At 42.7% G+C, this 12,875-nt stretch overlaps 1 protein-coding gene across 1 annotated transcript in view; it reads right to left on the reverse strand.

Annotated features, from left to right (window-relative positions):
- Nucleotides 1-605: 605 nt before the first annotated feature.
- The window catches only part of LOC140547719 (sialoadhesin-like), a 58,190-nt gene continuing 45,920 nt past the window's right edge, over nucleotides 606-12,875 (reverse strand). Inside the window, exons 8-13 of the mRNA XM_072670853.1 lie at nucleotides 3,503-3,772; nucleotides 3,177-3,419; nucleotides 2,947-3,028; nucleotides 2,162-2,210; nucleotides 1,686-1,933; nucleotides 606-1,392 (exon numbers count right to left, since the gene is read on the reverse strand). Coding sequence (XP_072526954.1) covers nucleotides 1,350-1,392; nucleotides 1,686-1,933; nucleotides 2,162-2,210; nucleotides 2,947-3,028; nucleotides 3,177-3,419; nucleotides 3,503-3,772 — 935 coding nt within the window. The 3' untranslated portion in view covers nucleotides 606-1,349. The remainder of the gene's footprint in view (nucleotides 1,393-1,685; nucleotides 1,934-2,161; nucleotides 2,211-2,946; nucleotides 3,029-3,176; nucleotides 3,420-3,502; nucleotides 3,773-12,875) is intronic.

Genomic DNA, 12,875 nt, shown 5'->3' on the forward strand with positions numbered 1-12,875 from the left:
TTGCTAATTTGAGCTGCTTTGACTGAATAAGAAGCTGTGTATGAAAGCACTTGTGGAAAAAGTCGTAGAACCCAGGCGTAGTTTTAGCGGACATGCTAAAAGTTCCTCTTGCTGAAGCGTTCAAATCTTTCTTTACTTGAAATGGATGAGCTGCTTTTACCACGTTGGCTTTGCAGTAACTTTCTGAAGTAGATGAAGTAAATGAGCTCCTCCAGCTGAAGCCCAGTAGAGCAGCAGGGACATCTGATGTCTTCACACATTGCTGCCCCCCAGTGATCAGATCAGGTCATTACATCTGTGATTGGAAGATGTGTTGGTTGATTCTCTGCTTTGGTTTTATTATTGTTCGAATTGTAAAGCATTAATCCATTATTGTAGGCTGTGTTCAATCATCTCTTCATGTTTTAAAGCTCCATCCTCTCCCTGCTGTCACTGCAGTGTTGTAGAAGAGCAGATGCTGCACAGTGGAGGAACCAGGAAGAAATAAGCATTAAAAACTAAACCAAAAGCTGCTTCACAACTTTATTTCTGATGGTCTTTTTGTACAAACAGACAAATAATCAGCAAATCTAACCACCAGTTAATGATAAAAACAGTGCAGAAGAATAAAAACATGAAGCTTTTAAAACAGTTTCTCATTGAATGAAATGAATGAAATGTGCTGAACATAAAACATATGAATGTAAAATAAACTGAAGATGACTGGAAGCCCACTCTTCTGTATCTGACACTACAGCTGATAGATGGTGGTCTGTTAGCTGGTCTAGTGGTCTGTGCCAGTCTGTTTACTGTTGTCAGTCTCCAGCCTACACCACATTACACACTTGTCCTGCAGTTTCCTCTGAACTATTTCTACACTGTTCTACAGTCTTACAAATAAACCAACAACTCAGCTTCCCTGTTTTCAGAACTTCTGTGACGTGTCTGGAGGCGATTTCTGCCCTCAGTGAGAGCTGCTTTCCAGCAGGGGGAGAAAAGACTTAATGAAAGATCTTGAGTATTAAACTTGTTCATCAGCTGATGAGACACAAAAAGTACCCAGTGTTTTTAATAGTGATAAAAATGTGTCACACTGACTTAAAGCCAGACTTAAACAATAAAGAATAAATGAAGGTCAAGTTAAAAAGTTTAAAGTAATAAAATCATTAAATCAGAAACACAAGATTATAAAACAATATTTTCATAAAAGGTGAAAAAATCCCCAAACTAATCTGAATCATTCATGCTGAACATCTTCCTGAAGATGAAACCACTTCATAAAGCTGTCTGATGAGGAGGAGAGCTTCTGTACTTCAATGGTTGATCTGCTGGAGGTGTTGGAGTTTGATGGCTGGTGGAGTTTGTTCTCCTCAGGTTCTTCTGACTGTGCTGTAGACTGTAGTCTCATCACTCCTGTAAAGTAAAGCAGCACTGAGAGACGATCTGCTGTTGAGTGTAAAGAGCAACTTTACTCAAATCTACACCTTCCTGACTTGTCTGTCACTGATGTGCTCAGAGAAGAAGCGCTGTTTGCTTTCTAAGATGAAGAAGGTGAAGTTCTCATTTCTGATTTACTGACACAAACAGTCTGAACTGATCTTTGCTGTTCTCTTAAGATGTTTTCAGGAGAAGGCAATTTAAGTGTGTGTGTGTGTGTGTGTGTGTGTGTGTGTGTTTTAGTGATGTGCATAACTAAGCAGGTTTACCTACTGAACAGCTCTTTTGATGTTTGAGGTTTGATGAGCTTCACTGTGCTGTACTCGACTTCCTCGTCTTGGTTAAGAGCGCTTGGCTGTTGGACGGTGGAGAAGAGAGACGCTTCCTGTGTGTGAGAGCGTCTGAAATGAACGCTGGAGTACTGAACCTCATCCTGATCATCAGAGACTGCTGTCACTGTGGGGTCAGGGGTCACGGTCAGGGCTGAGATGTTTCCATACACAGGAGAAGAGTCACACTGAGAGAGAGAGAGAGAGAGAGAGAGAGAGAGAGAGAGAGAGTATGTAAAGTTGTTTATTACATGTATTAATATGTAAAATTGTTTATTTTAGCGAACAGCGATGCATTCAGTTTTACAGTAAAATGAGCTGCACAGCCTCACAGAACATGAGACCCATAAAACCCTTCAGTCACTTTGAACTGGACTAAAATCTCACTTCTACGTCGACTTTATCATTAAACTCACATTAGTGCTGTTCTCTTCTCTCCTGCTGCTGGAAGCTGCTGCTCGTCTCCTGTTACAGTTTGCATAGATATGATCTTCACATTAAGAACTCTAGTGTTAAATGATCACACATTCATATTACATTCTGCAAGAGGAAACTCTCTTCACATCACTGGCTAAAACTGATGGAATAAAAAGAGGCACATTTCTATAAATGAATTCCTGAATTCCTCTCTAGTTTAGATACTGTGAATCTAAAGTTATCTATTTAATATTTGCATGTTTATTCAATAAATATCCCATCCTTTACAACCCACATCTCATGTGTGGGTGTGTACAAATTGTGATTGAGTGTCTTGGCGAGTCAACAGTGAAATGGCGCTTCCCCACCTGTTTAAATGGTGAATTGGGGGTTCTAGTTCTAATTGAAATTAAACTAGCCTGAATCGAAAGAAGCCAAATGATGTAAATCTACAAGTCCTGGACTTATTCAGGTTGTGCCCCATTTAGTAATTATTAATAAAATAATGAATTATCCATAAATAGAACAACAGAATTAACAATCAACCATTTAGTAATTAATAGATAGCTCTTAATTTGGCATATTGCTCATTTATGCTACAAATTGTTAATTAATACAAACTAATACAGGTAGGAATACAGATTTATAATGCAGATTTTATTTATGAGTAAAGCTGACTGCCCTTTACTGGGTAACACTATGGTGACCTCACTCTAGAACAAAGAACCTCAGCAAATACAGAGTTCAGAGCATGTGGAATATCTTATATATGGTAGATTTTCACCTCATTCGCAAGAGGGCAGCAGTGAAGGTCAGAAGCAGAAGCACAGTGACTCCAGAAGCTGCATATTTCACTGCTGTGTTTCCTGGATCAGTGCAGAGACGTCAGTATGTTATAAAGATGTGTTTAAAGTCACAGAATCAGAGAAGAAAAAGAGGAGGAAGAGATTTAGAGTGTTTCTTTTCTGAGGAGGAAAGTTTACAAGAGGACCGCGAGTTACACCCAGAACTCACCTGATGATGGAAACGACCATTCTGATGAGTTGTGTGATCCAAATGGATTCTCTGCTTTACAGTAGAAACCTCCAACTTCTCCTGCTGTTAAAGTTAAATTGCTGCTGTTTCCAACCAGCATGACATCACTTCCTGTCTTCCTGTACCAGCTGAAAGAGCTGTGAGGGTTGGAGTCACTGACACACACCAGAGTGACAGAATCTCCAGATACACTCTCAGATACAGATGGGGGACTGGGAGGGTCTGAGGAAATTATTACTCATTAAAAATACTAAAAGTTATTATTAATGTAAACAAATAAAACCACACAAACAATCTGCTCTTACACAACACATCCAGATGAACGGGTGTAGAGCTGTGATGTCCTAGCTGGTTGTGAGCGGTGCAGTAGTAGAGTTCGCTGTGCTGGGAGCTGATGTTGGTGATGCTGTAATTCTGGCCTGTTGTCAGCGGTGTGTCTGCAGCTGCTCTCTGCTTAAACCAGGAGTAGGAGAGAACAGGAGGGTCTGCATCACTGCTGCAGCTCAGAGTCACTGACTCTCCCTCCACTCTCTCTCCAGAGGGAAGCAGCACTGCTCTGGTGTTTCTGGGAGAGTCTGGTTGGAAAGTTGGTAAATAATGATGTTACAGTTATTAGTATTAACATGTGATAGAAGATTAGATTATTAGTAAGTGTAAAAATGTCCACTCACACACTGAAGGAGAGAGTAGGCTCTTGTGGCCTTCAACAGCACAGCTGTACTTGACCGCTCCACTGACCACAGCTACAGAGCAGGAGGCAGATCTGCAGTGAGACTCACTCTGTCCGTTCTTGTACCAGATGTAAGTGGGGTGGTCAGGCAGAGTGCAGGTGCTGCTACAGGTCAGCTGCTTTCCACCACTCTCTGTGACGGACACTGTAATCTTCAGATCTGCAGGAGAGTTTAAACAAGGCTTGGTGTTCTTTTCATTTACAGAATATTAATAATTAATAAACTAAACTTATTTAATAGAGTGCAGCTCTACCTGTGACAGACAGAGTGACTCCAGGTCTGCCAGCATATTTGCCTCCATCAGTGTAGAATCTGAATCTGTATGTCTGAGCGTCTCTCTCTCTCAGGTCAGTGATTCTTATACTACAGTGATTCTGGGAGCTCTGTCTGTTCTGCACTCTGCCCTGATACTCCTCATCCTCTCTCACATCCACAGGTTCAGCACCAGTCTGCTCTTTACTGAACCACACTGATTTAGTCACTGTGAGTCCTCCAGGGTATTTATAAGAGCAGGAGAGATCAACTGATGATCCTTTCAAGGCACACACATGTTCAGCAGTGTAAGCCACACCCCAGCACTGTTTACCCAGCACACCTGGAACACACACACACACACACACAATAAATGATACCAGTGATGAGCACTACACTCTGTGTAGGGTCTTTTGTCTGTCTGTCTGCTGTGAAGTGACTCCATTAGTTTAGATTCCATTATAAAGATTTGTTTATTAATACAGTAAAGGATAAACTACAGTCCGAAATGTTATGGTTTACTTCAAACTTCACTAACTGATCTGGGAAATGTAAAAGTCTTGATAAAGAGATAAAGAGAGCCTACAGAGGTTGTGTTTACTACTTTTCAATAAAATAAATAAAGACAAAATGTGTTAATTAGCCAAACTTGTGTCCAAACTTTTGCATTAGACTGTGTACTGTTATAAATAATGTCTTCTTCACTTCCCTGTAATTTAAACACTGTTACAGAAGCAGTAGCTCTAGCGAAACATGTGCCTGTAGCTCCAGAGGCTGCTGATCATGATCACATTTATGTTTTCTGTTTTTTCATCTTTTATATGTTTTATTGTTTGGGTAAATAAGTGTGTGGGCAAAATACATTTTTAAAGAAAGTAGGGGGTCCCCTCCAAAAAATCTGTTCATACACCCATAGTAGTAAAATGGGTGAAATGGTTTAAAAGATCTTTTTTTACTCTGAAGATCACTGACAGAACATGAAGGAAAATAATAACTAGATTATAGATCATCATAGTTTTTACTGAAACTTACACACTGCAGGAGACCGTTTCCACTGACTGCTGATGTACACCTCACAATAGTAGCTGCCCTCATCAGATGGTCTGGTGGAGTCGAGCACAATGGAGGCATCATATCCAGAAGTCCAGTGCTGTCTGTTCCTGAACCAGTAGTAGTACAGGTTTGTACCGAGGCTGCAGGAGGAGCTACAGGTCAGTTTTACCTGCCTCTGTCCTATAGTCTGAGGATCCACCTTTACCTGCAAATCTACACACACACACACATGCACACAAATTATATAGAAACCCTTTTAAAATCACATCTAATGCGAAAGCACAGAGACTCTGTGTGAGTGTGTGTTGATGTGTGTGTACCTGTAACAGTGAGCTGAACTCCAGATGAGGCTGATATCCAGTCACTGCTTGATGTTCTAAATCTAAAGTTATAAACTCCAGAGTCGCTCACTTTCACATCCCTCACTGTCAGCTCACACTCATTCTGCTCTGTTCTTACAGACACTCCTCCTTCAGTGGAGCTCAGGACTCGTTCTTCTCCATCAGAGCTGTGGATCCACTCTCTCTCTCCGACACTGGAGGAATCAGGTGTTGTAAATTTGCTGGAGATTTTTACTGTAGATCCAGTAACAGCACAGAGACTCTGAGAGGAGAGAGTTACACTGTGCTGAGCCCCAACTCCTGAAACACACACACACACACACACACACACACACACACACACACACACATTCAGATATAAGGGGTGAAACTCTTGTGCTCTTACTGGCAGAGTGACCACAGTGTGGTTAGTACTGCTGCTGTTGCTATGGGTAACAACACCATAATGTGTGAAGCTGGGTGGTGGTATGATCACGTGATAACCACAGAGCAACAGAACAGTGTAAAATAGTGGAGCTCGACATGGGTTAGAATACAAACACTAATAATGTGCATTTCTGTTGAATATTTGGAGAGATCACATTTTTATAAAAGTAAAAAAGGTAAAGGTGCACGTATTTGTCACTGTACTATGTATAGCGAAATGAGTGTATGGTATGCTCTGTGGCTATTGTGTGAGCCCATATGGTGACAAAAACAACCAATCAAAGCCGAGCTTATCAAATTATTCACAAGCCCTCCATAAAGGTTTTTTTAATCTGTGGCCAAAACACAGGATTGTAAATAGGTTTGTAAAACCACATCTGTCCCCAACCAAAGTCACATACTTACTATTTACACACCAAAGAACCACTTCAGATACTCCTGCTTTCTAATGCATTCTATTGCACCTTTAACCAGACTGGTGTGTTCATCTAAACACAGTAACTGTAGTAAAACACAAGCACATAAACACAGTAAAATGTAAAAGTGTACCTGCTAATAAGATGAGGATCACTGCTGCTGTAAAACCTCCTGACATCTGGTAAGACATGACCGCTGATACTCGAGGGTCTGATCAGTAGCCGATAGATTCAGAGAGTAGATTAGAGAAAATTTCACTAATAAAGAAGAAAAGAACAAACTCTGACTAAAATAAATGATCAAGCAGACTCACTTTTTTAGCTCCCAGCTGTAACTGAGTTCATCTCAGATTAGTGTGCTGTTACTCACCCTGTCCTCGTACCTTCTGATCTTACTAGTGAGCAAAGCAGGCCGAGACCCTGAGGACCTGTTTGTGCATGCGGTCATCACACCTCCTCCTTTAGCCTCTTCCTGTTGTTCACTCAAAATACAAACACCTTCAAGTACATTCAGCTTTTCTCTTATTGCATTTAAAGTAGGAGTTAGAAATGTCCTGATTTCAGGCTTGACCTCCCCTGTGTCCAGCATCAGACAGTACATCTGGACTTCAGTTCTCTGTCTCTGTGTTTAGGAGCTCTGGTCAGTCAGGTGTGAGATCAGTTCAGTATATAATCAGTAACTGTGTATTAAAAAGTGCAGAAGTGTCTCTGTACAGAATCTGAACTTATTTTCAGTTCAAAATCAATAAAATCATGTAATCTGACCAGGGGTGCTCAAAGTTCTGCATGCAGCTGTACACTGACTCACTAATGTTGGTATCTTTGGTAACTGGTCCTGAAACAGGAAGTCAAAGAGTCAAGAAGGTGAGAGAGCAGCTTTTCACACCATCAGTCATTAGAGTGAGAACATTTACCCTTCTTTACTCTCAGTCACGTGTTCAACACATCAGTCGAACACACAGAGTGTCTGCAGTGACCATTTAGCTGAAGCTGAGAAGCTGTGTATTCTTCTAGAATCAGTCACGTGACTGACGTTCAGTCTCGGCTCTTCCAGACTTTTAATCAATGTTCATAAACACTCCTCAGTTTTTACCAGGTGACTGACCGTCAATAATCCCTTTATTTTACTGGAGATTTTTAGAAGACCAAAATCAGTCTGTGCTGATAAACCTGAACAGAGACTCTGAACTGAATTCTGGGAGTTCTGAGTGGTTGGGTTAGCTTTAGCTTTAGAGGTGAAACGGTGGAGAACGTTTAGGTTATAGTTAAAGGTGTGAGCAGAACAAGCCACATCAGCCTTGTGATTGGAGAGGGAACTTCTTACATGAGCTGTACCCAAAATTAAGAGTCATTTATTCATAATGAAGTTATTTCTAGAGTCAAATCTTTGTTTATGTAGATTGACTCCCCACAAGACGCCCAGTTTAAGGCTTTTCAGGCCTCAGGGCTTCAAGGTCAGCATCTCCACACAGAAACTGTTATTGGTACATTATTGAATATTGAATGCCTGACCTTTCATATTCAAACTGACTAATGAAGTCTTTAGGCTAAATGTAGAGGGTAGTGAAGATGCCTGGGAGAGCCCTGTCCTTCTGATCATCTGACACTTCTCTTCTTTTGGGTTCAGAGGTCATGGTCGGGGCTGAGATGTTCCTGTTTAAGTGATTGTCTACAAATATAGCTGCAGTTTAACCTCATTCTCACACACTGGAGGAGAGCAGAGACTGCTGTCAGACTGACCAAATAACTGTAACAGTGGCTCCCCCTCCTGTCCTCTACGGGTACTGACCAAAAGAGGAATCCAGTATTAACAGACTTTAGAGGCTCTAAAGCAGATTTACATGTTAGAAACACTTCATTCTCATCTTTAATTCAGTTTATTTTACATTCATATGTTTTAAAAGATTCATGTTTTTATTCTTCTGCACTGTTTTTATCATTTACTGTTATTGGTTAGATTTACTGATATTTGTGTGTTTCTGCTTCACCTTGTGTGATTTATTACTCTGAACAGTGTTTTACAAAAAGACCATCAGAAATAAATTGTGAAGCAGCTTTTGGTTTAGTTTTTAATGCTTATTTCTTCCTGGTTCCTCCACTGTGCAGCATCTGCTCTTCTACAACACTGCAGTGACAGCAGGGAGAGGATGGAGCTTTAAAACATGAAGAGATGATTGAACACAGCCTACAATAATGGATTAATGCTTTACAATCTGAACAATAATAAAACCAAAGCAGAGAATCAACCAACACATCTTCCAATCACAGATGTAATGACCTGATCTGATCACTGGGGGGCAGCAATGTGTGAAGACATCAGATGTCCCTGCTGCTCTACTGGGCTTCAGCTGGAGGAGCTCATTTACTTCATCTACTTCAGAAAGTTACTGCAAAGCCAACGTGGTAAAAGCAGCTCATCCATTTCAAGTAAAGAAAGATTTGAACGCTTCAGCAAGAGGAACTTTTAGCATGTCCGCTAAAACTACGCCTGGGTTCTACGACTTTTTCCACAAGTGCTTTCATACACAGCTTCTTATTCAGTCAAAGCAGCTCAAATTAGCAACTAAACAGCAGATCAAACGACTCACCTCTGAGTGAACACAGCTGTCTCTGGTTAAGGTGTGTGTGTTCAGCTCATGGGGAGGTTTACCACAGACGAGTCCAGAGCTGACTTTTTCAAATGAGCTGTTGTTTTTGGAAACGGGGAGAAAACAGCCTCCTTCAGTCTGTCAGGCTCTCTGTGTCCCCCAGACACATCTTATGACTAGAACTGGAGCTTCACCTTCAAACTCTATCCGCGGAAACAGGAGCTCGAGCTGAACAGCGCTGAAGGAGTCCTGCAGAACAACGGTTGCTAAGCAGTGATTGGAGGGTTTAGGAAATAAGGCGGGGCTTGAAGGGAGACAGCGCGCTGTGGAAAGTGCTAAACTCTCATTAAAGAAATCAAATCTCAGCAAAATCTGCATTTAAGCCCCAAATTTAGCTCCTAGATATGAAGAAAGACCAGAGAATCAGCAGAGTGATGAGTGTTTACTGTAGTTCTGTTAGTAATCCCACTGTTTTTAGAATGGAGCTGGAATCTGATTACTGCCTTTTTCCTCTGGAACTGGACTTTTTTCTATCCTGATTACAGAAAACTGTTACATGCATTGTGTTTCCAGCCAACCCTGGATGATACACTCCTAATAGTGTGGAGGCAGCAGAGAACCACGCCCCCGTGTGTGACGTCATAATAGAGTCACGCCCACGTAACGTTCCATATTTAATGGCTGGTCTCTCAGTACTGTAATCAGTAGATGTGTGACTGTGGAGGAGAGCACATCTCAGAAGACTTCTCATCAGGATCTACAGGAATTACTTCCAGGGATGAAGCCAAACAGTCCTGAAGATGGACCCATTATTCTTGCCCCCTCCCTTAGAGAGAGCATCAGGAGGAAGCGGCAGGAGTACATGGAGAAAATGAGACTCATGATGGACGACCCAAATGTGGACGTTCAGGAGTCCCGCATGGACCCTTCACCAACCTGCAGTTTGCCTCCTATAAGGCAGAGGGTCAGAGTTCAGACCCCACAGGTGGTGATAGAACAGGGAAGGTCTCCCTTCAGGGTGGAAGAGGACCTGAAATTTCCTGTTCTCCACACCCCTGTCCCTCCACCTGCTGCTGCCAAGTCCAGGAACAGGGCCTATGGGAACTCTTTTTCACTTCAGGAGTTCCTTTCACGCCCCCTGGTCCACACACCTGTCCCGCCACCTGCTGCTGCCAAAACCAGCAGATTTCCCAGACTGAGGGGGCTGAACATGGAGACCAAGGATGGCAAAAAGACCGATGGGAACTCCATTACTCTGGAGGAGTTCCTTTCACGGCCCTTGGTCCACACACCTGTTCCTCCACCTGCTGCTGCCCAACCTAAGGTGGATAAGAAAGGGTCCAAGGCCTACGATGCACCAGGTGAGTTCCAGTACTGAAAAAATAGTCTTTAACCTAGAGAATTTACATCTCAGGAGTCTCATGCATCATCTCCACAAACTCCATATAGCTCAGAAACACACTGTCTTTATATTAGAAATTAGAAACATATATAAGTCATATTTAATAAGGAATGGAAAGATAATTAACCGTAGCAAAATCCTGTTCTTATGATTTTATGATGAAAATGAATTAAAATAGTTTAGGTGCTCTAACCAGGTTTATTCAATCACAGGTAGCAAGATCCCCAGGTGGGTAGGCCTAGGTAGGAATGAGGCTGGACTTAGGCAGGAGAGGAGGACAGGATGCCAGGTGGACACTGCTGGCCAAACAGCTGCTCCAGATGTGTCTGTGGTTAGACAGAGCAGGGGAGCAGAAACCAGCAAGGAGCCTGTCAACAACAGGGCTGCTCCACACCTTGCTGAAGGTAGTCAGGGAAGAGGAGAGGTGCTGGAGATCCCAGCCCTGACTAGTGAGCAGCCCCTCGACAGGCCTGAGCTGGCACTCGGCCAGGCATTTAGTCTGCTGCAGGATGAGGAATGGTATGTCTTTAGTGAGCTGAAGTAGACCCACCAACCTTCCACTGATCATTCAGAATTAAGATCCAGTTCTAATGGAGCAGTGATGTGTTTTAGAGTAGTGCTCAGACTAGAGTTAGAATAGCTGAAGTTACCTGAGAATATACAACTAAAATTCTTTGGAGTATCTAGATAAAATTAGTGAGGGAATCTTCTAAACATCAGAGTCTATAAAGTGTCTGAAGAGAATTCCCAATGATCTCCATCTACTGCTGCTCCTCTGCTGTTAAATGTTCAGTGTATTGACTGAATCAGTCTTTATCATTCCTACTGTAATAACACCACCTTCCAGACGTGTTCACCTCATTCTAATGTCTTGCTTTTGAAACAGGGAGAGGAAGATGGAGGGGCTGAAAGTGCTGCGCGCTCTGGCGGAACACCATGCCGAGGTTCTTCTGCCTGAGCTACATGATGTCTGCTTGGCCCTCATCAAGGAGGTAAGACCCACACTTCATACACACTCTGGACAACAGCTTCTGTAATGACATTATTCTAATTAATGCTAAAGCAAGTGTCAGTGGTTGAGTTAGAGACAGAGGCTCACTGTGCTTCTTTTGTCTCCACTGTCTCAGGTGAAGAACCTGCGCTCCATGGTGTCTCGTGCCGCCATGACCACCCTGTCCCACCTGTACGTGCACCTGCAGCGGAAGATGGACAAGGAGGTGGAGGGCACGGCCTGTGTCCTTCTGCACAAGGCTGGGGAGTCCAGCCACTTCATCCGAGAGGACGTGGAGGTGGCCCTCAGCACAATGGTGCAGACCTGCTCGCCTGGCCGGGTCCTGCACGCTCTACTGGCTGGTGGATTCAGGTAAACATCACATTCCATATTCATTAATAGATTTGAACTGTAAACTAAATGTAGTGGTCATGTGATCAATATCAGTGGTCATTCTAAAGACAGTACAAACTGTCAGCACTGATGTACGGCTGAGTCTCTTCCTACATTTTGGAGAAGATCTTGCTAGAAGGTGAGTCTAGAGTTCACCTGTGTGTAAACGCTGGATGTGTATCTTACTGTGTTCACTCTCCTCTTTCCAGCCACAGAAATGCAGCAGTGAGAAGGTGCACTGCACTGCATCTGGAGAAGCTCTCTCACAAGTTGGGGGCTTCTCGTGTGCTGACCAGCAAGAAGGAATTCACCAGCAGGTTCCTGACCGCCATCAGCAAACTGGCCCTGGACTCCGCACAGGAAGTGAGGTAAGCAGTTGCTTGTTTTTACACCTTTTGGGTCAGAACTGAACCCATCAGCATGTTTTCTTCACCAGCCAGCACTGAAAATGACCTTTTATCATTCTTCCTCCACAGACTCCATGCTCGAAACACCCTGAGATTTCTGGGGAGCCACGAGGACTGTGTGAAGATGGTGGACAGATTCGTGTCATCAAGAGACAAAAGATCAATCATGGACATCATCACCAAGAGCAGGTAAGAAGAAGAAGAAAGTGATCTTTAAACAAATGAAAAATACACTTTATGATGATCAAAGACTTTATTATTAATGAGTTTGATTATTATCAATTTTTGTGTCTACTTTTTTAAATATACAGATGAAACCAGCAGAAGAATGAAGAACAGATGCTCCAGTGATGATCAACAGAGACGTCCATCATTTCTATAATTTCTGCAGAATTCAGTGGTTAAGATGTAAGTAAAGTCATTCAGAGTGGTTTGGTGTGAAATGCTCCGTTCTAGAGAAACTTACAAAGTCAGAACTGTTCACAGTGGAGGTGATGGGAACCAGACGTCTGAAGAGTGGAATGTCTCTAAAAGCTCCATCAGTGAGTGTCCTCTTTCCCGTGCCGACGAGAGCTGAGCTTTTATGCTGCGGGAGCTCCTTCCTGAACAAGCAGCAGCTGTCTGTGATCAGGGGTAGAGAACCCAGCATGAACGGTCAGGCGACCCAGCAACCCCACC

This window comes from Salminus brasiliensis, chromosome 25, assembly GCF_030463535.1.
Source record: "Salminus brasiliensis chromosome 25, fSalBra1.hap2, whole genome shotgun sequence".
Lineage (NCBI taxonomy): Eukaryota > Metazoa > Chordata > Actinopteri > Characiformes > Bryconidae > Salminus > Salminus brasiliensis.